Here is a 22,033-nt window from a genome sequence, read left to right as displayed (position 1 = left end):
GCATCAAAAGTATGAAGAAGCTTGGCAATTGTGTCTCACCATTGACATAGGGGAATGTCACGTGCACATTGCACTTGGGCCACATGGACAAGCTACTGCTACATGCCAGCATCAATCTTAGTTAGCTTAGCATCTAGCCTGGCATTTTATGAGCCTCTAGGACAAGCGTGATCAGACAGGTCAATAGTTGCATACCCTCACTTGCACAATACGGTCACTTAAGCATATAGGCATATAAACAGTCACTTAAAGTCATTTATTAATAAGTTGACTTTGATATCACATTTACAAAAAGTAGGTAGGAAGAATGGCTTAAAACCTATAAAAGTCACTTGGCCTATAGTTTTTAAGATTTCAAAACCGAGTACCTGCACGGACATCCAACACCCACAGCACCTCGGCACCTAGCGTTTCCATCACCAATACTCGCAAAACCAATATTCAGCCTAGCAATTTTACACCAGATCACATCAGCATCAACATGAAGCATTTAGCACTCAACATTTGTGCAAGTAATCTAAAGCAAATACTTGCTCTAGCAACAGAGCAAGGGGGCTCTTGCGGATGGTTCCCGACATGCGGTGTCGTCACTTTTTTCCCTCTCTATGCCTCTCTTCATTGTGTTCAGCTCAATTCTCTCAAGTAAAGTAAAGTAGCATTGTGTTCGTACGAAGTACTAGATCCGAGCTAAAATCCTTAAACCCTTCCACAACACCTACCAAGAATACATCCCATGCCTAGCAACGTCATAAGGTTAAGGAAATGGATCAAGAATTATAGTGTAGTTCATCTTCCCCACTATAATGAGCTTTGACACATGAGCTTCAAATGCAGAAAATTATCATCCTAGTTCTGCTCATCCCCGCAACATTCATGAGGCAACTGATGCCCTACTGAAGCTATATTCCCCAAAACTTTTTGAGTTTGGATCACCAAAAGTTGAAATACCCCTTTAAAGATTTTGCCCAATTACTTTGTTTTGAGTGTCACAAAGTGATGACGTGGCGGACAACGGAAACCCTAATTTCTGCCAGAAACCCTAAAATTCCTGCAAACCCTAATTTTTGCCAAAAACCCTAAATTCCGAAAATCGCGGAGGCGGATTATAAAAATAAAAATTTGAAAAATGATGAGCGACGCAAATTTTGCTTTCGCTTTTTTTTTTATAAAAAAAAAGAGAAAAGACTCTCTAAGAGAGAGAGAGAACTGATGCTTTTGATTTTTAAAGCTTTTGGGGCTCTGCTTTTGGGCATCCCTTGTAACCTTTAGATTAGTGGTGAGGGCCTCACTTCTCAGAGCATCTGGACGCAGAGTCTGAGAGTGAAACCCTAACCGCTCTCTTGTACTTTGATGATTGATTAATATAAAAAGAAATACCGAAAGGGGCGCCAGTCTTTGGGGCCAATATCTCTAGGCACGGAACTCCGCCGGGCCAGTGCAAATCTATTGTGATCTGTGAATTGTTTTGAAGTGGTTATTTGGTGCTGTCGCGGTTGATTCTTGACTTGGAGTGTCCAAGTCTGTTACAGTGGTATCAGAGCACGGCCGATTTCTCTTCTACGAGAAATCCGATCTCCGAAATTTTTTTCCGCGGCACCTATGGCTTCAGGCAATGATCAGTCGACTCCCTCTGCATCTAGAGATGCGGACTGGGATCACAACGAAGATTCAGGCAGAGAGTATGGCCCGCCTTGGCCTACTTAGGCGGAGCGGCGAGAGATAGAGCGTCGCCAGTTGATCAGCGATGCAACAATGATGATGCTCAATTTTGCCAAGGACCCGAAGATGGCAAAATATATGAACCAGACCTCTTTGAAAGAGGTACAGATGGAGTGGCAGAGAACCACAACACCACTCCCGAAACCCGCTCTCAAGAAACCTTCTGCCTCCAAGAAATATACGGAGAAAGAACTGGAGAACGTGGTTGACACACGGATTGCTCAGCTTTTTGACACGCAAAAGAAAGCCAAAAAGCACGGCAAAAAGCAGAAGAAAGGCACTGACTTCCCGGGATATTTGGGTCGTCGGTCGACATTCGACAAAGCAAAGAAACTGAAGAAGCGCGTCAAGTTTGAAGGCCTACCCAGTTCTTCTTCTTCTTCTGACAGTTCTTCTAGCTCTTCAGACTCGAGCGAAGAAGACAGGAAAAGCAAAAAGCGAAGCAAGAAACAACGCTTCGGAAAGGGCAAGAAAAAGGCAAGGAAATCTAGGTCTCGCCCAGTGAGTGACACTTCTACAGAGGACTCGTCTACGGACCGTTCAGACTCTGACAACGGAAACTTTTATGCAAACAAGAGGAATTTTTACAAAGCCAACCAGTATGACTTTCTCGAAGATAAAAGCAAGAAAGTCCGAGAGTTTAAGGAAGGTGGCCAAGCACTTAAGTTTGATACCTTTTCGGGATACTCAGATGCTTCAAAGGCTTTGTCTTTTATTCAGCAGTTTGACATCGCTTTCGCGGGAGGACACTATTCAGAGCACTCCAAGATTCGGAGAGCTGCCTCTTATTTTAAGGGGAATGCTCGCACTTGGTGGTCCACGCTTCTATTAAGCAAGACTGTGCCAATTACATGGCTGAAATTCAAGAGGCTTTTTATTTCTTCTTGGTTGACTCAAGAGTTTTGAGCGAGATATACGAGCTGCTTGGAACCATCTCCGGATGACCAAGAGCGATACAGTGAATTCTTACTGTGAAAGATTTTGGAACTCTTTTCTACCTGCCTCTTCATTCAAGAAGATCTCGTTCAGAGAATAGATTGAGCGGTTTACATTGGGTCTACCTACAGAGATCCGAGATGTCACAAAATGCGGGCACCACGTGCCAATAGAAAAGAACAGACTGAACAGACTTTTAGCACTTCCATAACAACTGTTCAATAACAACTGAACTCAGAGAGAGAGAGAGAGAGAGAGAGAGAGACGACACGCGACACGGAGTGGCGAAATTCCACCCCAGAGAGTATTGGCCCCAAACCTTGGCGCCCCTTTCGGTATTTCTTTATATTACTGCTGATTCGCAAAGTACAACAGCCGGGGAGCACCTCCTCTGCAATCTGCGCGCTGAAGAGTGCCAGAGAGGGCCCCCAAGGCTCATATTTAAAGGCCCAAAGCCTAAAAGCATCAAATATGAAAAGCTGACTCCAAAAAATCACTTTCCTAAAATTTCAGGATTTCCCTAAAAATCCGCCGCGAATTTCGGGACGTCCGTACAGGTGCCACATCATCATATTTTGATGTGCAAAGTCTTTTGAGTGTGTTCTGCTTTATTTTTAATGCCTTTATGTCACTTGGGGCCCCATCGGACGGGATCCCCATAAGTTGGTAGGACTTCTTTTGTTGCTTGTTCTTCTTAGGGTTTCTAGAATTAGGGTTTGCAAGTTTTAGGGTTAGGGTTTCCAGAATTAGGGTTTGCAGGTTTTAGGGTTAGGGTTTCCAAAATTAGGGTTCAGCAGTTAGGGTTTCTGGCAAAAATTAGGGTTTGCAGGTTTTAGGGTTAGGGTTTCCAGAATTAGGGTTTCAGCAATTAGGGTTACCACGTCCTCACTCTGTGACACTTCTTCTACTGCTTCTTAGGGTTTAGGCCCCTCGGCCGACATCTGTAAGTTGGCTCCATTCTTTAGGCTTTGACTCGTCAGCAGTTTGTTACATCTCCCCTTCTTGAAAGAGAGTAATCGTCCGCGATTACAGCATATCTGCAAAACAACTCAAGTTAGCTCAAAAATTTCCGAGGGACATTCCGAGGGACAATCAATTTGCTCTTTTTATTAAGGAGTTAGCTTCTCCTTTCTGCTCTTTTGATCAAGGAGTTAGCTGCTCCTATCGGCTGTTTTGATCAAGGAGTTAGCTTCTCCTTTCGTCCAGATCGGAACTCTTGATATTCCGGCGTAGTAAAATTAGCCATCACACCCAGACCGTACTGATCTTCCTCGGGTGTCTTGATGCACTAAAATTACATACCCAGGCAATCTCATCCAATTAGGAATATTCAGTGGTTGGCACATCACAATGCAACACAAATGCTCACATATGCATGTTACAAGACACAACAAACAGCGCCGCTGAGCACTCCTCCGAGACAAACGGTCCGCGGTATGAAGCTACTCAACGACTACCTCGTCACTCCCCCTGCAAATAACCTAAGAAGGTCCGGGCCATGAGCTCAGAGGACTGTACAACCGAACGCTCCCCAGACCGCAGTCTGCGTCGCTCGGAGGTTCAAGCATACAACGAAACGCTCCCCAGGCATCGACCTGCGTCGTTCCGAGGTTCAAACAATATCAAGACAGTATTTCTCACTCCTCCACTCGGGAGTAAAAATCACCAATCAATGAAACCGGCATTGAAACCAAAGTCAAACATTTCAAATCGGCACCAAGAAAGGTTTAAAGCAAATAGCATCCATTTCAAACAAAGTCCAAACAGGATCACCAAACAAGATCAAACGGAACTTAAACTTAGAAAGCAATCTCGACATCAATCGAGCTCGAAAAGTCGACTGACTTTCCATCTTGAAACCTGCACCAAAAATTAGGGTTAGGTTTCTTCCATGAGGTCGTAGCCGAGCACAACATGGTCCATCAACTCTTGGACAGACAATGTTTCTTTGGCGGCGATGGTAGTCCCAAGAGATAGCAATCACACTGAACCTCCAAGGTCATCTGCTCGTGAAGAGACATCTACTAAGAGATGTCGAGAAATTTCAATTTATAATCTGCTAGGGTTTTCATGGCAAGCATTTCAGGATACCCCACTCTGCCAGAAGTTGCACTCCGAAGGAAGATGTCAGAAACCATATAACTTCGGGCAAAAATTTTCTTGAAAGCTTGCCAAGTACTTGGAGTATGCTGCTTGGTAGCTATAGACATCAACATCTGCATGGCACTGCTTTTGAGAAAAACAGTGACTTGAAACAAATCTGGATCCTTCTCTTGCATGGCTTATGCCATGTAAGACATGAGCGGTGAAGACGGAAGCGCGCCCGATGCGCGATGAAGTAAGGGTGGGAGTGGCTGATACCTCAAATATAATTCAATTCCAATAGCTCTGTCTGCTCTTTTGTAGGATCGGTATGCTTTCAGAAAAGCACACGCCTGATGCTCTGATACCACTGTCACAAAATGCGGGCACCACGTGCCAATAGAAAAGAACAGACTGAACAGACTTTTAGCACTTCAATAACAACTGTTCAATAACAACTAAACTCAGAGAGAGAGAGAGAGAGAGAGAGACGACACACGACACGGAGTGGCAAAATTCCACCCCAGAGAGTATTGGCCCCAAACCTTGGCGTCCCTTTCGGTATTTCTTTATATTACTACTGATTCGCAAAGTACAACAGCCGGGGAGCACCTCCTCTGCAATCTGCGCGCTGAAGAGTGCCAGAGAGGGCCCCCAAGGCTCATATTTAAAGGCCCAAAGCCTAAAAGCATCAAATATGAAAAGCTGACTCCAAAAAATCACTTTCCTAAAATTTCAGGATTTCCCTAAAAATCCGCCGCGAATTCCGGGACGTCCGTACACGTGCCACATCATCATATTTTGATGTGCAAAGTCTTTTGAGTGTGTTCTGCTTTATTTTTAATGCCTTTATGTCACTTGGGGCCCCATCGGACGGGATCCCCATAAGTTGGTAGGACTTCTTTTGTTGCTTGTTCTTCTTAGAGTTTCTAGAATTAGGGTTTGCAGGTTTTAGGGTTAGGGTTTCCAGAATTAGGGTTTGCAGGTTTTAGGGTTAGGGTTTCCAAAATTAGGGTTCAGCAGTTAGGGTTTTTGGCAAAAAATAGGGTTTGCAGGTTTTAAGGTTAGGGTTTCCAGAATTAGGGTTTCAGCAATTAGGGTTACCACGTCCTCACTCTGTGACACTTCTTCTACTGCTTCTTAGGGTTTAGGCCCCTCGGCCGGCATCTGTAAGTTGGCTCCATTCTTTAGGCTTTGACACGTCAGCAGTTTGTTACACGAGACCACTGCTTGGAACAGAAGTCAGCTTCTATTCAGGAGTTGATGAGTCGTGCGAAGCGAGGCTTTACAATTCACTCTGGCAGTCTGACCTACCCCACAGATGAGGTCACGACACAACGAACCGGACAGACTTCTGGGAATGAAAGTAGAAAAAGAAAGAGCAACCCAGAGAAAAAGGATGCACGACCTCGACTTACTCCTCAGGAGCGGACTCGCTACATCAAGGAGGGGAAGTGCTTTGGATGCGGGGAAACTGGACATATCTCCACGAAGTGCCCTAAAAAGGCACAGAAAGAACAGAATGACAAGGACGACGAAAGGCCTGAGAGTTCGAGAGCAGCTGAGGACCGTGTACGAAAAGGCAAGATGAAAAGCAGAACTGGTACCACATGGGGCATGGGACCTGCACCGAGTCTAATGAATGAGAGTTCAAACTTTGCCGCTTTTGGGGCAAAGTGAAGGATCAGGAAGCTCTTTTGAAGGAGCCAAGGCCAACTTCTTTTCACTTGGAATTGGCGGCTCGATTTGGAACTACACCCGACAGACTGACGCCACAGGCGGAGGTAGTTTGATTGGCACCCGGATGGGATGTTGCCATTACACCAAGCATTGGCAAACTTTGTTTGCAATGACAGGGGTGTTCAGGGCACGCGAGTGACGTTCTACTCGGGATCCCTTGGTACCACAAGAACTACGCCGTGGTTGACTACCGGGCCGAGAAAGCGACTTTGATAAATGAAGGGCTTAGAGATTGTACTTGATGAACTTCAGTTTTCTTACTCATTCTTTTGGGAGAACTGAACGATGGATAAAGGTTGAATATGTTTTGACCTGAAGAAAAGAACGCCAAGATTTTTTTTTTCTCCACGCTCATGCCGATTGCTTTTGAGAGGGCTTGAAGATCATACCATTGATCTGATATCTGGAAGCACGCCACCGAATCGGCCACCTTATCGTGTGAGCCGTGTACAGAATGAAAAGATTATGAACTCAGTGAAAGACCTCTTGGAAAAGGGTCTTGTCCAGCCTAGTACTTCACCGTATTGCTCTCCAATGTTGTTGGTTTTGAAGAAAGACGGATCTTGGAGAATGTGCATCGATTATAGCACTCTCAACGAAATCACCATCAAGAACAGATTTCCGATTCCTAGGATCGATGATATACTCGACAGGTTACAGGGATCCTCGTGCTTTAACAGGATTGACTTGAAGAGTGGATATCATCATATCAGGATAGCGCCAGGAGATGTCTACAAGACAGCTTTTCGGACGACTTTTGGGTTATTTGAGTTTTTGGTGATGCCTTTTGGCTTAACCAATGCTCTTGCGACATTTGACCAGATGATGGACAGGATTTTTTTGAGAGTACAGGCTATTTGTTGGCACTTTCTTTGACGACATCATTGTTTTCTCCAAGAATGAGGCAGAACACAGAGATCATCTGCTTCAAATCTTTCAGGCATTACGAGATCACACGTTAGTGATTAATGCAAAGAAAAGTGAATTTTTCCTACCAGAGATACATTTTTTGGGACACATTGTGTCAGCAGCAGGAGTGCAAATGGACCCGGCCAAAATAGAGACTATCCGTGATTGGCCCGATTTGAGGAATGTCCATGAAGTTAGAAGCTTCTTGGGACTGTGTTTGTACTACAGGCGGTTCATACGAAAGTTTGCAAAGGTTGCTTCCCCTTTGCATACCTTGACACAGAAAGGAGTACCTTTTTCGTGGGGACCCACAGAGGTGACTGCCTTTCGGACATTGAAAGAGAAATTGACTACGGGACCAGATTTGACTTTGCCGGACTTGCAGAAGTCATTTGAAGTATTTTGTGATGCTTGTGGTCGTAGTCTGGGTGCGGTCTTGATGCAAGAAGGCCATGTCATAGCTTACGAGAGCCGATTGTTCTCAAGGCCGGAGATGACAGCACAGATCTATGGGAAAGAGCTTTTGGCGGTTATCCACGCTCTTACTCAGTGGCGGCATTACCTACTCGGAGCGGATTTTACTGTTTTTACAGACCATCAGAGTTGGCGCTACTTCTTGTCACAGAAGCAGCTTTCGGAAAAGCAGATGCGGTGGGTGAACATCTTGTCACAGTTCCACTTCCAGATTGTCCATGTGCAGGGTCAAAAGAATGTGGTGGCAGATGCTTTGTCTCCGAAACGGTTGGTTCTGGCTATTTCCGCGATACATCATAGGAGCTTCGAGGATATGGTCGATCAGTGTGCCACAGATACAGATTTTGCAAATATTTTCACAAGCATACGGGATGGGGAGACAGTAGCTGGATACTCCCTTCGGGAAGGCTACTTGATGAAAAAGACTATGTTGTGCGTTACACAGCCGTTGAGGGAAAAGGTTATGACTGATTGCCACTGTCCACCTTTTACGGGTCACCGCGGCATTGCTACCACCATGAAAGGGGTAGAGAGAGATTTCTTTTGGCGGAGACTGAAGAAGGATGTGGAAGAGTTTGTGCGCAGTTGCTTGGTATGCCAGAAGGTCAAGTTTGACAGGCATAAGGCACAGGGATTGTTACAGCCTTTACCCATACCCACCCGCCCCTGGGAAAATATTGAAATGGATTTCATTTTTTTTAATCTCCCGAGAATACAGAATGATCACGATGATTTTCCGATTACATGGCACGTCTGAGACGATTGTCTTCGACAGAGACCCCAGATTTATGAGTTTGTTTTGGAAGGCAATTTGGGAGAACATTGGCACGCGGTTGCAGTTCTCGTCATCGTTCCACTTGCAGACTGACGGGCAATCTGAGATTGCCAATTCAGTGATTTTAGATTTATTGAAGTCTTGTATCTCAGGTAAGAAGACTCAATGGGAAAAGAACTTACCTTTGGTGGAATTTGCCTACAATAACACGATACACTCTTCGACGGGGAAGACGCCATGTGAGATTGTTGAAAGTGCTGCGAAGGTTCCATCCTTCCTGAGCACGAAAGATTAGAAATTTGAAGCGGATGAATATTCGCGAGATTTGGATACGGCTTTTGCCAAGGTTCGCGAGACTTTGCAGGAGTCTCAAGAACGACAGAAAAAGGCAGCGGATCGCCATCGTCGCGACTGGAAACTGAAGGACGACGATTGGGTGCTCTTACTTTTGAGAAGGCACGCCTAAGAAAGAAAAAGGGAAAGGAGAGGCTTTTTCCAAAGCTTAGTATGTGATACTACGGACCTTTCCAGATTACTGACAAGATAAATGATGTCTCCTTCCGATTGGAACTGCCAAATACTTGGAGGATTCACAATGCATTGCATGTGAGTCTCTTGAACCCTGTTAAGGGTGATGTGCCTGATGATGGCTCCTGTTAAGGGTGATGTGCCTGATGATGGGGAGCCTGATGAGCACCCAAAGTGGAAAAAAACGAGGAGATCCTTGTTCCTGAACAAATTTTGGCACATAATGATACGAAGAAAGGTAAAGTCTGAAGGCGGTTCTTGGTTAAGTTCAAGAACTTTCCTGCATTTGATGCGAAGTGGATGGAGGAGGAGGACCTCGCAGATACTCCTCGGATTGTGAAACTTTACCTCGATGTTTTGGTTTAGCATAGTCTACTCCAAACGGAACCCAGAAACTCAGCTTGGCCGAAGATCTGGTGCAGTGGGATGCACAAGAGGGGAGTTACTCCGCTCCTTTGTCAACAGATGCCTCGATTTTGATACTAAAGTCACTGATGTCTCTTTGAGCTTCAGGGATACTGAGAGTTGACAGTATTCTGCTGGATGACTTTATGAAATGGAATTCCTGATTATGATACTGATTTGTTCTTGACTTCTTGTGAGTGAAGGAACTGATAGCAGAAATGACTGCAGCATTTTGGTCTGATTGATCTCGAATAGACATGGTTGCAATAGGGGTTAGTCAATCGGACATCGATGAGGTCCCGATTGGACCTAGATGTGATTGCTAGCTACATTGCCGATAAATCATGGTCTAAGATCCGAATGAATGTTGAATGTCATGTGATGTCCTGTGATGTCTGGTGATGTCCGGTGATGTCGTGTGATGTGACTGTCGATTTTGTACATGTGCTAGATGTGTGTTCCTAGTATGTAGGTACTAACAGTCAGTGTCTACTAAGACGGTTTATGGCTTTTGTCAGTTTTGCAGGCGTAATCGCGGTCGATTACAATGCTTTCAAGAGGGGGGTATGTCACAAAGTAATGACGTGGCGGACAAAAGAAACCCTAATTTCTGCCAGAAACCCTAAAATTCCTGCAAACCCTAATTTTTGCCAAAAACCCTAAATTCCGAAAATCGCGGAGGCGGATTATAAAAAAAAAAATTTAAAAAAAATTTGGAAAATGATGAGCGACGCGAATTTTGCTTTTGCTTTTTTTTTATAAAAAAAAAGAGAAAAGACTCTCTAAGAGAGAGAGAGAACTGATGCTTTTGATTTTTAAAGCTTTTGGGGCTCTGTTTTTGGGCATCCCTTGTAACCTTTAAATTAGTGGTGAGGGCCTCACTTCTCACAGCATCTGGACGCAGAGTCTGAGAGTGAAACCCTAACCGCTCTCTTGTACTTTGATGATTGATTAATATAAAAAGAAATACCGAAAGGGGCGCCAGTCTTTGGGGCCAATATCTCTAGGCACGGAACTCCGCCGGGCCAGTGCAAATCTATTGTGATCTGTGAATTGTTTTGAAGTGGTTATTTGGTGCTGTCGCGGTTGATTCTTGACTTGGAGTGTCCAAGTCTGTTACATTGAGTGTGTTTTTTAATTCAATTTAACCCCAAATTCTAGTTTCTCTTGCTTGGAAGCAATATCTATCTGATAGTCTCTATTTCTGCTCAAACAGTCTCAAGGAAGAATTATAGTGTAGTTCATCTTCCCCACTATAATGAGCTTTGACACATGAGCTTCAAATGCAGAAAATTATCATCCTAGTTCTGCTCATCCCCGCAAGCGGCAACATTCATGAGGCAGCTGGTTATCTATGCTCTACTGAAGCTATATTCCCCAAAACTTTTTGAGTTTGGATCACCAAAAGTTGAAATACCCCTTTAAAGATTTTGCCCAATTTCTTTGTTTTGAGTGTGTTTTTTAATTCAATTTAACCCCAAATTCTGGTTTCTCTTGCTTGGAAGAAATATCTATCTAATAGTCTCTATTTCTGCTCAAACAGTCTCAAGGATACATAGATCACGATCCATGTTCCACCACAAAACTGGACGAAACTTCTCAGATTACTTCCTGTGAATTTTCTGCTACCCTTGGGCACCAACTTTTTTTGAGTTTTGATCAAACTTTAGGCTCTTACCATCAAATTTTCTAAATTTCAAAGTTAAGATCTATTTTACCAAAATATGGTTTCCAATAGTTTTTACCCTGATCTCTCAACCCAAATTTGATTGTGTTAATGTCACAAACAGGTGACGTGGCATGGCATGGCCCTGGACACAATTGCATTGGGGCAACAGAGCACACACACCCTCCTCGGTTGGCAAACACTCCCCAAAGACCCGCTCATTTGTTGACATGGCATACCGTATGGAGACCGTGATTTGTGGCGCAAAACATGACAACAGGCTAACGTGGTAGGGCTGTACGAAAGTTTGCTTTTATGCAAGTCGAAAATCTACGCAAATTATTGGGCAGCTTTTTGGAAACAAGTTGCTTTAATTTTGAATGCTTTTAAATTGGCAGCTTTTGGGGCTCTGCTTTTAGCATCCTTTGTAAACCTTTATGAGTGTGGGTAGGGCTCCCACTCTGCAGAGCATCTGGACGCAGAGTCTTTCTTGGAGTGAGACCCTCCCACTCGGAGCGACAGTCTTTGGGGCCAACATCTCTTGGCACGAAACTCTGACGGGCCGTGTCGAATCTAATTGTGAACTGTTTTGAAATGAATTCTTGTCGTGTCGCGGTAGATTCTTGACTTGGAGTGTCCAAGTCTGTTACAATGGTATCAGAGCGCGGCCGATTTCTCTTCTACCGAAAAATCCGATCCTTTTTACGCAGCACTTATGGATTCAAGCAAAGGACAGTCGACGTCCTCTGCATCCGGAGATGTGGGAAGAGATCACGAAGAAGATTCACGCAAGGAGTACGGCCCGTCTTGACCTACTCAGGCGGAGCTTGAAGAGATGGAACATTGGAGATTGGTCGATGACGCAACAAAGTTGATGATGAATTTTGCGGAGGACCCTAAACTTGCAAAATTTTTCACCCAAACCTCCTTCAACGAGGTACACTCACAGTGGCGGCAAACCACGGAGCCACCCCTCAAACCGACGCTCAAACAATCTCCTACGCCGAGGATGTTTACAAAGCGAGAATTGGAAGAGGTGGTTGATACACGGATTAGCCAGCTTTATGACGCGCAGAACAAAGCTAAGAACAAAAAGCAGAAGAAAGGCACTGACTTCCCGGGTTATTTGGGTCGTCAATCTACTTTTGCCTCGGCAAGAAAGCAAAAGAAGCGTGTGCGATTTGAAGGAGTACCTAGTTCTTCTTCTTCTTCTTCTTACAATTCTTCTAGCTCTTCTAACTCGAGCAAAGAAGACAGAAAAGAGAAAAAGCGAAGCAAAAAGCCACAATTCGAAAAGGGCAAGAAAAAGGCAAAGAAGTCTAGATCTCGCCCAGTTTCAGACAGTCCTACAGAGGACTCGTCTTTGGATAGTTCGAACTCCGATGACTGTAGATTTTATGCAAGGAAGAAGAATTTTTATAAAGCCAACCAGTATGACTTTCTAGAAGATAAATGCAAGAAAGTCCGAGAATTTAAAGAAGGTGGACAATCAATTAAATTTGACACGGCTGAACTTCGAGATGCTTCGTGAAGGCAACAGCTTGACATAGCTTTCTTTGGAGAACATTACTCGGAGCACTCCAAAATTCAGAGGGCTACCTCTTACTTCAAGGGAAATGCTCGAACTTGGTGGTCTCTTCTATTGAACAAGAAAGCGCCACTTAATGGCTGAAATTTAAGAGTCTTTTTATTTCTTCATGACTGACTCGGGAGTATCAGCGCGACATACAAACTGCTTGGAACAATCTTCAGATGTCCAAGAAGGATACATTGGACGCATATTGCGAGAGATTCTCGAGCTCTTTTCTACCAGCTTCTTCAATTAAGAAGATTTCGTTCAAAGAACAGATTGAGCGGTTTACCTTGGGACTTCCTACAAAGATCCGAGATCACTACTTAGAGCAAAAGTCAAATTCCATTCAAAAACTGATGAGTCATGCGAAACGGGGTTTTGCCATTCATTCCAAGCAATTTGACCTACCCCACAGATGAAATCATGACGCAAAGGACCGAACAAACTTCAAACAATGAAAGTAGAAAGAAGAAGAGAAACCCATAAAAGAAGGAAAAGGATGCACGACCCAAGCTCACTCTTCGAGAGAGGGCTAGCTACATCAAAGAGGGGAAGTGCTTTGGATGCAGGAAAACTGGACATATCTCCGCGAAGTGCCCTAAAAAGGCACTGAAAGAACAGAATGACAAAGATGAAGAAAGGCATGAGGGTTCGAAAGCAGCTAAGGAACGTGGACGAAAAGGCAAGATGAAAGCAGGACTAGTTCTAGATTGCATGGGTACTGACCCTAGCATGATTGACGAGAGTATAGAACTTTGCCGAGCTTGGGGCAAAGTGAAAGACCAAGAAGCCCGACTTTTTTTTATGGAGGAGCCAAGGCCAACTTCATTTCACATGAATTGGCGGCGCGGCTCGAGATCACACCCGGACCACTAGTAGAGACAGTTCTAGCGGCACCCGGCAGGGACGTAGCCATTACACCTGTCATTGGCAAACTTCGGTTGAATTGTCAAGGGTATTTGGGGCACGAAGACTTCTACATAATGCCCTTGGAAGGTTGTGATGTCCTCCTAGGAATTCCTTGGTACCATAAGAACAACGCCGTGGTCGACTATCTGGCGAGAAAAGCGAATTTGACTACAGAGAAGGGCCGAACTATTGTACTTGATGTAAAACTTAAGGGCGAGTCTGTCCTTATTGTATCAGCTTCGACCGTTTCAAATTTAATGAAATCGACCGTTTCAAATTTAATGAAGTCCAGTCTGTTTGTTTACTCAATCTTTTTGAAAGAGTTCAATGATGAGAATAGGACAAATATATCTGAACTTGATAAAGAACGCCAAGATTTTCTCCACACTCATGCTAATTGCTTTTCAGAGGGCCTGCCAAGCGAGCTACCAGCTGCTCGTCCTGAGGATCATACCATTGATCTGATACCTAGAAGCACACCACTGAACCGGCCACCTTATCATGTGAGCCGAGCCCAGAACGAAGAAAATATGAACCAAGTGAAAGACCTCTTGTACTTCACCGTATTGCTCTCCAATGTTGTTGGTTTTTAAGAAAGACGGATCTTGAAGAATGTGCATCGATTATAGAGCTTTCAACAAATCACCATCAAGAACAGATTTCCAATTCCTAGAATCGATGATATTCTTGACCGACTACAGGGATCCCCGTGTTTTAGCAGGATCGATTTGAAGAGCGGATATCATCAGATCCGAATCGCGTCGGGAGATGTCTACAAGACAGCTTTTCGGACGAGTTTTGGGTTGTTTAAGTTTTTGGTGATACCTTTTGGCCTAACCAATGCTTCAGCGACCGGATGATGGACAGGATTTTTCGAGAGTACACACTATTTGTTGGCACTTTCTTTGACGACATCATTGTTTTCTCCAAGGATGAGACAGAACATAGAGAACATCTGCTACAAGTCTTTCAAGCATTACGAGATCACAAGTTGGTGACTAATGCGAAGAAAAGTGAATTTTTCCTACCCGAGATACACTTTTTGGGAAACATTGTCTCAGCAGCAGGAGTGCAAATGGACTCGGCCAAGATAGAGGTTATCCGTGATTGGCCCGATTTGAAGAATGTCTATGAAGTCGGAAGCTTCTTGGGCTTATGTTCGTACTACAGGCGGTTCATTAGAAAGTTTGCAAAGGTTGCTTCTCCTTTGCATATGTTGACGCAAAAAGGAGTCCCTTTCTCGTGGGGATCCACAGAGGTGATTGCCTTTCAGACATTGAAAGAGAAATTGACTACATGACCAGTTTTGAATTTGCCGACTTGCAGAAGTCATTTGTAGTATATTGCGATGCTTGTGGTCGTAGTTTCGGTGCGGTCTTAATGCAAGAAGGCCATGTCATTGCCTACGAGAGCCGATTGTTCTCAAGGCCGGAAGTGACAGCACAGATATATGAGAAAGAGCTTTTGGCGGTTATCCATGCTCTTACTCAGTGGCGACATTACCTACTCAAAGCCGATTTTACGATCTTCACATATCATCAGAGTTTACGCTACTTCTTGTCACATAAGCAGCTATCGGAAAAGCAGATGCGGTGGGCGAACATCTTGTCACAGTTTCATTTCCAGACTGTCCATGTGCAGGGACAGAGGTGGCGGATGCTTTGTCCCGAAAGCCGTTGGTTCTGGCTACTTCCATTATACATCATAGGAGCTTCGAGGATATGGTCGATCAGTACGCCACATATACAGGTTTTGCAAATATTTTCACTCGAATACGGAATGGGGAGATAGTAGCGGGATATCCCATTCGAGATGGCTACTTGATCAAGAAAACCATGTTGTACGTTACACAGCCGTTGAGGCAAAAGGTTATGATCGAATGCGATTGTCCACCTTTTACGGGTCACCGCAGCATTGCTACCACCTCAAAAGGTGTGGAGAGATACTTCTTTTGGCAGAGACTCAAGAAGGACATGGACGATTTTGTACGCAGTTGCTTGGTATGCCAAAAGGTCAAGTTTGACAAGCATAAAGCTCAAGGATTGTTACAGCCTTTGCCCATACCCACCCGCCCTTGGGAAAGTATTGCAATGGATTTCATGTTTGATCTCTCGACAACACAGAGTTGTCACGACGGTATCTGTTATTGACAAATTTAGCAAGCAAGCTCATTTCATTCCAGTGAAGAAAACAGTCAAGCCGGATCACTTAGCGTATTTGTGCCCTAGATTACATGGCATGCCTGAGACGATTGTCTCCGACAGAGACCCCAGATTCACGAGTTTGTTTTGGAAGGCTATTTGGGAGAACATTGGCACGCGGTTTCAGTTTTAATCATCGTAGACTGACGAGCAATCAGAGATTGCAAATTCACTGGTGTACTAGATTTATCGAAGTCTTGCATCTCCGATCAGAAGACTCAATGGGAAAAGTGTTTACCTTTGGTGGAGTTTGCCTACAATAACACAATACACTCTTCGACGGGGAAGACGCCATTTGAGATTATTGAAGGTGCTACGAAGATTCCACCCTTCCTAAGCACGAAAGATAAAATTTTTGAAGCCGGCGAGTACATGCGGGACTTGGACACGGCTTTTGCCAAGGTCCGGGAGGCTTTGCAGAAGTCTCGAGAAAAACAGAAAAAGGCAGCAGATTGCAATCGCTGCGATTTGAAATTAAAGGAGAACGATTGGATGCTCTTACGTTTTGAGAAGGCACGCCTGAGAAAGAAAAAGGGAAAGGAGAGGCTTTTTCCAAAGCTTAGTATGCGATACTACGGACCTTTCCAGATTTCCAAAAAGATAAATGATGTCTCCTTTAGACTGAAGCTGCCCGATACTTGGAGAATTCACAATGCTTTTCCTGCGAGTCTCTTGAAGCCTTTTAAAGGCGATGTGTCCGAAGATGGGGAGCTTGATGAGCAACCCGAAGTGGAAGAAAACGAGGAGATCCTTGTTCCAGAACAGATATTGGCACATAAAGAAAGAAAGATAAAGCGTAAAGTGATAAGACGGTTCTTGGTTAAATTCAAGAACTATCTTGCATTGGATGCGAAGTGGATAGAGGAGGAGGACGTAGCAGATACTTCTCAAATTGTGAATCTTTACCTTGAAGCATTTGGATTAGCATAGTCTATTCTAAATGGAACTCCAAACTCAGCTTGGACGGTATCTAGTGCAGCGGGTATGCACAAGAGGAGAGTCGCTCCGCTCCTTTGTCAACAGATTGCCTCGATTTTTGATACTAAAGTCACTGATGTCTCTTTTGAGTTTTAGGGATACAGTGAGCTGACAGTATTCTGTTGTAATGACTTTATGAACTGGAATTCCTGATAATATGATATTAATTTGTTCTTGACTTGTTTAAGTGCAGGAACTAATAGACAAAATGACTGCAACATTTCGGTCTGAAAGATCTCGACAATCATGGTTGCAATAAGGATTAGTCAATCGGACATCTATGAGGTCCCGAGTGGATCTAGATGCGATTGCTAAATACCTTTCCGATTAATCATGGTCTTACATCCGAATGAATTTTAAATGTGATTTGTCATGTGATGTCCTATGATGTCAAGTGATCGTGTGATGTGACTGTCAATTGGTACATGTGCTGCATGTGTGTCCCTAGTGCATCAGTACTTACAATCAGTGTTTGCTAAGACAATTAATGGCCTCTATCTGTTTTGCAGCCGTAATTGAGGGCGATTACAATGCTTTCAAGAGGAAGGTATGTCACAAATGGGTGACGTAGCATGGCATGGCCCTATACACAATTGCATTGAGGCAACAGAGCACACCCCCTCCCCGGCTGGCACACTCCCCAAAGACCCGCCGATTTGCTGACATGGCATACCATACGAAGTCCCGTGATTTGCAATGCAAAACGCGACAGCAGACTAACGTGGCAGGGCTGTGCGGAAGTTTGCTTTTAAGTCAGCTGAAAATCTACACAAATTATTGGACAGTTTTTTGGAAACAAGTTGCTTTAATTTTGAATGTTTTAAATTGGTAATTTTTGGGGCTTTGCTTTTAGAATCCTTTGTAAATCTTTATAAGTGTGGGCAAGGCTCCCACTACTCTGTAGAGCATCTGGACGCAGAGTCTGAGAGTGAGACCCTCCCACTCCCTTGTACTTTGAGCACAAATTTAATACAAAAAGAAAAACCGAAAGGGACGCCAGTCTTTGGGGCCAACATCTCTTAGCACAGAACTCCGCCGGGCCGGTGTCGAATCTAATTGTGAACTGTTTTGAAGTGAATTCCTATCATGTCGCGGTAGATTCTTGACTTGGAGTGTCCAAGTCTGTTACAGGTAGTTGCTACTTAATCCTATATATGCTCAGCCGCTATCAGAGCCACATCAACCAAACAACACAGAACCAAGTCCACATTGTCCGGTAGAAATGTTGCTTCCTCATCATCATCAAGGCCTTCAACCATGTTCATCAGTGCACAATGAAAGGCAAGATTGTGCTACCGACTTGACGATGGTCTCGAAAGAAGACCTTTGACTTTCTTCTTCCCTTCACAAATTGTTATCTGCTTCAACTTCCAATTATGGCGCACCTTGGGCCTCCCTAGCAAAACTTATACTCCTAGACTTCTCTATACCGATGGCGTCAAAGAAACCACAAAGGGAATGTCTGCAACGTCAAAAACGACTCCCTCAAGAATTTCTAAGGGCCATGCACGTCATTAATCGGCCATACAAAACCAAGAATTATTTGGTAGATAGTCAGTCCAACTCATTTTCTCGCAAGTCAACTCCACCATCAATCAATACCTAGTGAATCACTTGTCCTTGGTGCATCGCCAAAACTTCAAAAATGCAAGTATATGTACATGAACCTACGGCAAGAAGACTATACTCCTGCCTTAACTCCTCTATACCCAGAACTACCAAACAAAGCACAAACAAAATGCACGCAACTTCAATAAAGACGCCTTTAACAATTTGTACTACTAGCCAATCGATCCAACCCATTTTCTCACAAGTTTGCTGCGTGACAAAGTTGACTCCCTGCTCCACCATCAATCACTCCCTAGTCAATCACTTATCCTTCGTGCATCACCAAACTTTGGAAAATGCAAGTGTCTATAAATGGACTGCGTAAACAGGTGCCCCCATACTACAATAGGTAAGTAGGGGTTTTCCCTATTTAAATATCTCAAAAACACCTAAGATGCATTTTGTTTCTTATTGGATACAGTAATGTGCACAAATGTCACCTTCTCTCGACAATGCTATGAGACTCGGTAAAATGACACCAATCTGGGTGACTTTTATCGTCACAATTCCAAGCAGAAAAGAAATAGCAGCTAAAATGTAGATAGCAAAGCAAACTCACCATCCAATCTTAACAAAATCCTTTTGATCTTCTTTGCACAAGCCCCACAATGCATTCGAACTCTGAGCTCCACAACTGTATTAGGGGGCTGCAAAGTTGAACAATATCATCACAAACAATAAGTCCGGCTTTCAAAATTTAGGCAAATTTCTTCATGTGACAGGTTACCACAACACACACTTTGGGGGTCAACAAATCTGTGATCGAGTCAACAATCTTGTTGACTGAGTTGATTATTGAATCTTCCTTTGCTTTTCTCTCCTCTTCCTTTGATAGCTGAGGGTACACCAGCATAGTCCTTCTTCCACACTTCTTTTTCAATGCCTCGTATACTTTCCAAGCATCGACATGTCCTTTGATTGTTACCTTTTGCTCCTCTGTATCCAGGTCTATATTTTCAACACCTGCACCATCAAGACATAACTAATCAATGAGAGAAACCTCCTCTCCTACATCAGAAGCACACATCGGACAACTGGAGGTAATAAAAACTCAAGATCGGTAAGCAGCGGACTTACAGCACAGAGGGGAACAAATAAAACAAGGGCACTCAACACACCAGTAATATGAGAGTTCATTGGATTCAGGGAACACTCTGACATTACCCTAAATATTTGAAATTACCTTGGCTTGATGACGATATGAAAAATATTTCAATCAATCCCAAACTTTGACAGACAGGGCTCTTGCACAGAGCAAAACACCTGAAGCTCCACAAGATAACCAGGAAAGAAGAAAGCAAGAAATAGCAAATGCCCTAATGGATCTCCAAACGTTCAACACCCCTACTAGCCCAGTGTCAAATACGACTGTAACGAAGCAATACATACTCTGGAAAGCCCTAGAAACTTGAAAATATGCAATAAACTATTTACATCTTCAAAGTCTCTTCACACTCTAAATAAAGCCTTAAAATTTTGCTCATTTAATCACTACTATCTGTACCTGGAAAGTTCTTCAAGACCTTTCTCACTTTCTGCTTACATGCCTCGCAATCCATGTCAACTCTCACAACGACTTTGTTGTCACCCTTCTTTTCTGTCTTCCCTTCCTGCATGTCCCTCCGTCAGAGCAAGTTAGATAAAACGCATAAAAATTAGGTAGTTGTTAAACTACTGTATGGTTTGTTAAGCTATCTGTGCTCAACAAAGAAAGAATAGCTGCTTGGAGAAAGCAGGAGTTCTTCAAGGCTCCTTGTAGTAAATCCCAATTAGAGCTCAACAAAAAATCAGGCAGACTTATAAAGTTGCAAGTTGCTAGGAATCAATGGCAGCATTCATGGTAAAGTTCACATAAAATATCCACTTCAAATCATGAAATATGTGTGTGTGTGTGTGTGTGTGTGTGTGTGTGTGTGTGTGTCCAAGTGCTTTGGTAGCAGTTACACAGTGCATGGAAAAATTGATGGATAAAAGACCCAAACTTGGCACTAGGCCCTTCTGAACAGTTGTCATGTCGAACCGAGAACAAGAGCAACTCGAAGGAATACAAGGAACTCACCACTTGTCCCTGACCCATGCCTGGCAGCCTGTGCAAGACTCCCGTACTGACGCAACAGTTGCTCTCACAGGCCCATATGATAAATGCTCCTCAATAAAGATTGCATGTTACTTTATGAATGACCAATACGATCGTCTTGAGTATCTCTTTAAGATGGACCTACAAAGTGCATCCAACATAATTCCTGCAATCAAGGAGGTTGTCATTGCTTCTTCTGTTACTTGTATAGGACTTAAAAATTGAGAGACTTCTGTAGGACTTAAAAACAGGGCATCATTGTTAAAACTTTCCAGTGACCCCAGATCAGAGGTGACTTTGGGGGCCAAGAGGGTTTATTAATTAGGGCCAGACAGATAATTGGGAAGAATTACAGATTTCCTTGATAAACTAAACGCAGTATTTTTCCCTCAGTCTGGAGCAGACCAAGTCTCTAGGGAATAAGGGAAAAAGGCTCTGTGTCTCTCCCTGAGCAGGAGGTGAGCATGAATGAGTGCATGAACGTGTGCAGGCCTGTCTGTGTGTGTAAGTTTGTGTAGTATTACAACAAAAAATGTGTGCGTGTAGTACTACAAGAACAATGTGTGTGCGTGTGCGTGTGTAGGAGACCCGGGTTGACAATGCACTTCCTTCGTGAGGCACATCCAGCTACTAAGACAGCCAACTTGAAAAGTCCAACCCACTTGCAACAAAAACCACACACTACAGCACACCAACAAAGATGCAGAAACACATATTGCATTTCAAACGAAAGGCAATGCCCAGCAGCCAAACTGTTAAACTTCGAAAAGCAGTCCTCTATGACAACCTCACAAAGTAATCTTGTCGTGAAACTGAAGCATCCAGCAAAAGGGGCACAATGCATTTAGTGAATTGCGCAACAAGGCAAGGCCCAAAAGGCAGCCCAGGGGTTTTATCTTCTGAAGCAAAGCTTCAGAATGTGGTGATGAGAAAGCTAGAGCGGAAGAAGAAGCCACTTACCTGATGCGACCGGGAATCCAAGGAGCTGAATAGAGTGAAGAGGCGAACGCTGCGCGGCTGCAGAGAGAAAGGGGGAGAGAAATATTATAATTAGTTTTTCCTCCACTCTGAGAGAGAATACAATACTGCACATGACTATATGTGTGACTTGGCACGTGGCTTGTTGTACGTCATTTCAGTTTTTCTATCCTTTGTGTATCAATTGCAGAATTCCAGAAGGTTTGGTGGCAAATTGCAGAATCTCAATCATCAACACATTGAGAATTCCACATTCTAGGTAGCCCTACCTCCGGAGTCCACATTACTACAATCTACTGTTGGCTCTCTTTAAATTAAAACTAGTATGTGACTCGTGCATGTTGGTGCCGTCATAAAATTTTAAAAGAAGAGTCGTAAAATCGTGGGTTCTCCGAGAGCTTTGTGGTTCTAAAAGCAAAGGCAAGCCTTGTGGCTTAGGTGTCTCTAACATCGTGGATTAGCAACAATTATAGAA

At 43.7% G+C, this 22,033-nt stretch overlaps 1 protein-coding gene across 2 annotated transcripts in view; it reads right to left on the bottom strand.

The window, feature by feature from the left end:
* Window positions 1–21,690, bottom strand: part of LOC147462908 (uncharacterized) — a 43,923-nt gene extending 22,233 nt beyond the window's left edge. Inside the window, exons 1-5 of one of the 2 annotated variants that reach the window (XM_086486003.1) lie at window positions 21,541–21,690; window positions 20,563–20,746; window positions 20,008–20,113; window positions 19,243–19,466; window positions 19,063–19,150 (exon numbers count right to left, since the gene is read on the bottom strand). In XM_086486003.1, coding sequence (XP_086342129.1) covers window positions 19,063–19,150; window positions 19,243–19,466; window positions 20,008–20,113; window positions 20,563–20,580 — 436 coding nt within the window. In that variant the 5' untranslated portion in view covers window positions 20,581–20,746; window positions 21,541–21,690. Of the gene's footprint in view, window positions 1–19,062; window positions 19,151–19,242; window positions 19,467–20,007; window positions 20,114–20,562; window positions 20,747–21,367; window positions 21,483–21,540 lie in introns of those variants that run through there. The other variant, XM_086486008.1, reaches the window with a different exon arrangement.
* Between the last annotated feature and the right edge of the window lie 343 nt (window positions 21,691–22,033).

This window comes from Adiantum capillus-veneris, chromosome 2, assembly GCF_014529385.1.
Source record: "Adiantum capillus-veneris isolate H3 chromosome 2, ASM1452938v2, whole genome shotgun sequence".
Lineage (NCBI taxonomy): Eukaryota > Viridiplantae > Streptophyta > Polypodiopsida > Polypodiales > Pteridaceae > Adiantum > Adiantum capillus-veneris.
Note: the sequence above shows the minus strand (reverse complement) of the source record. Positions and strands in the feature narration are given on the sequence as shown.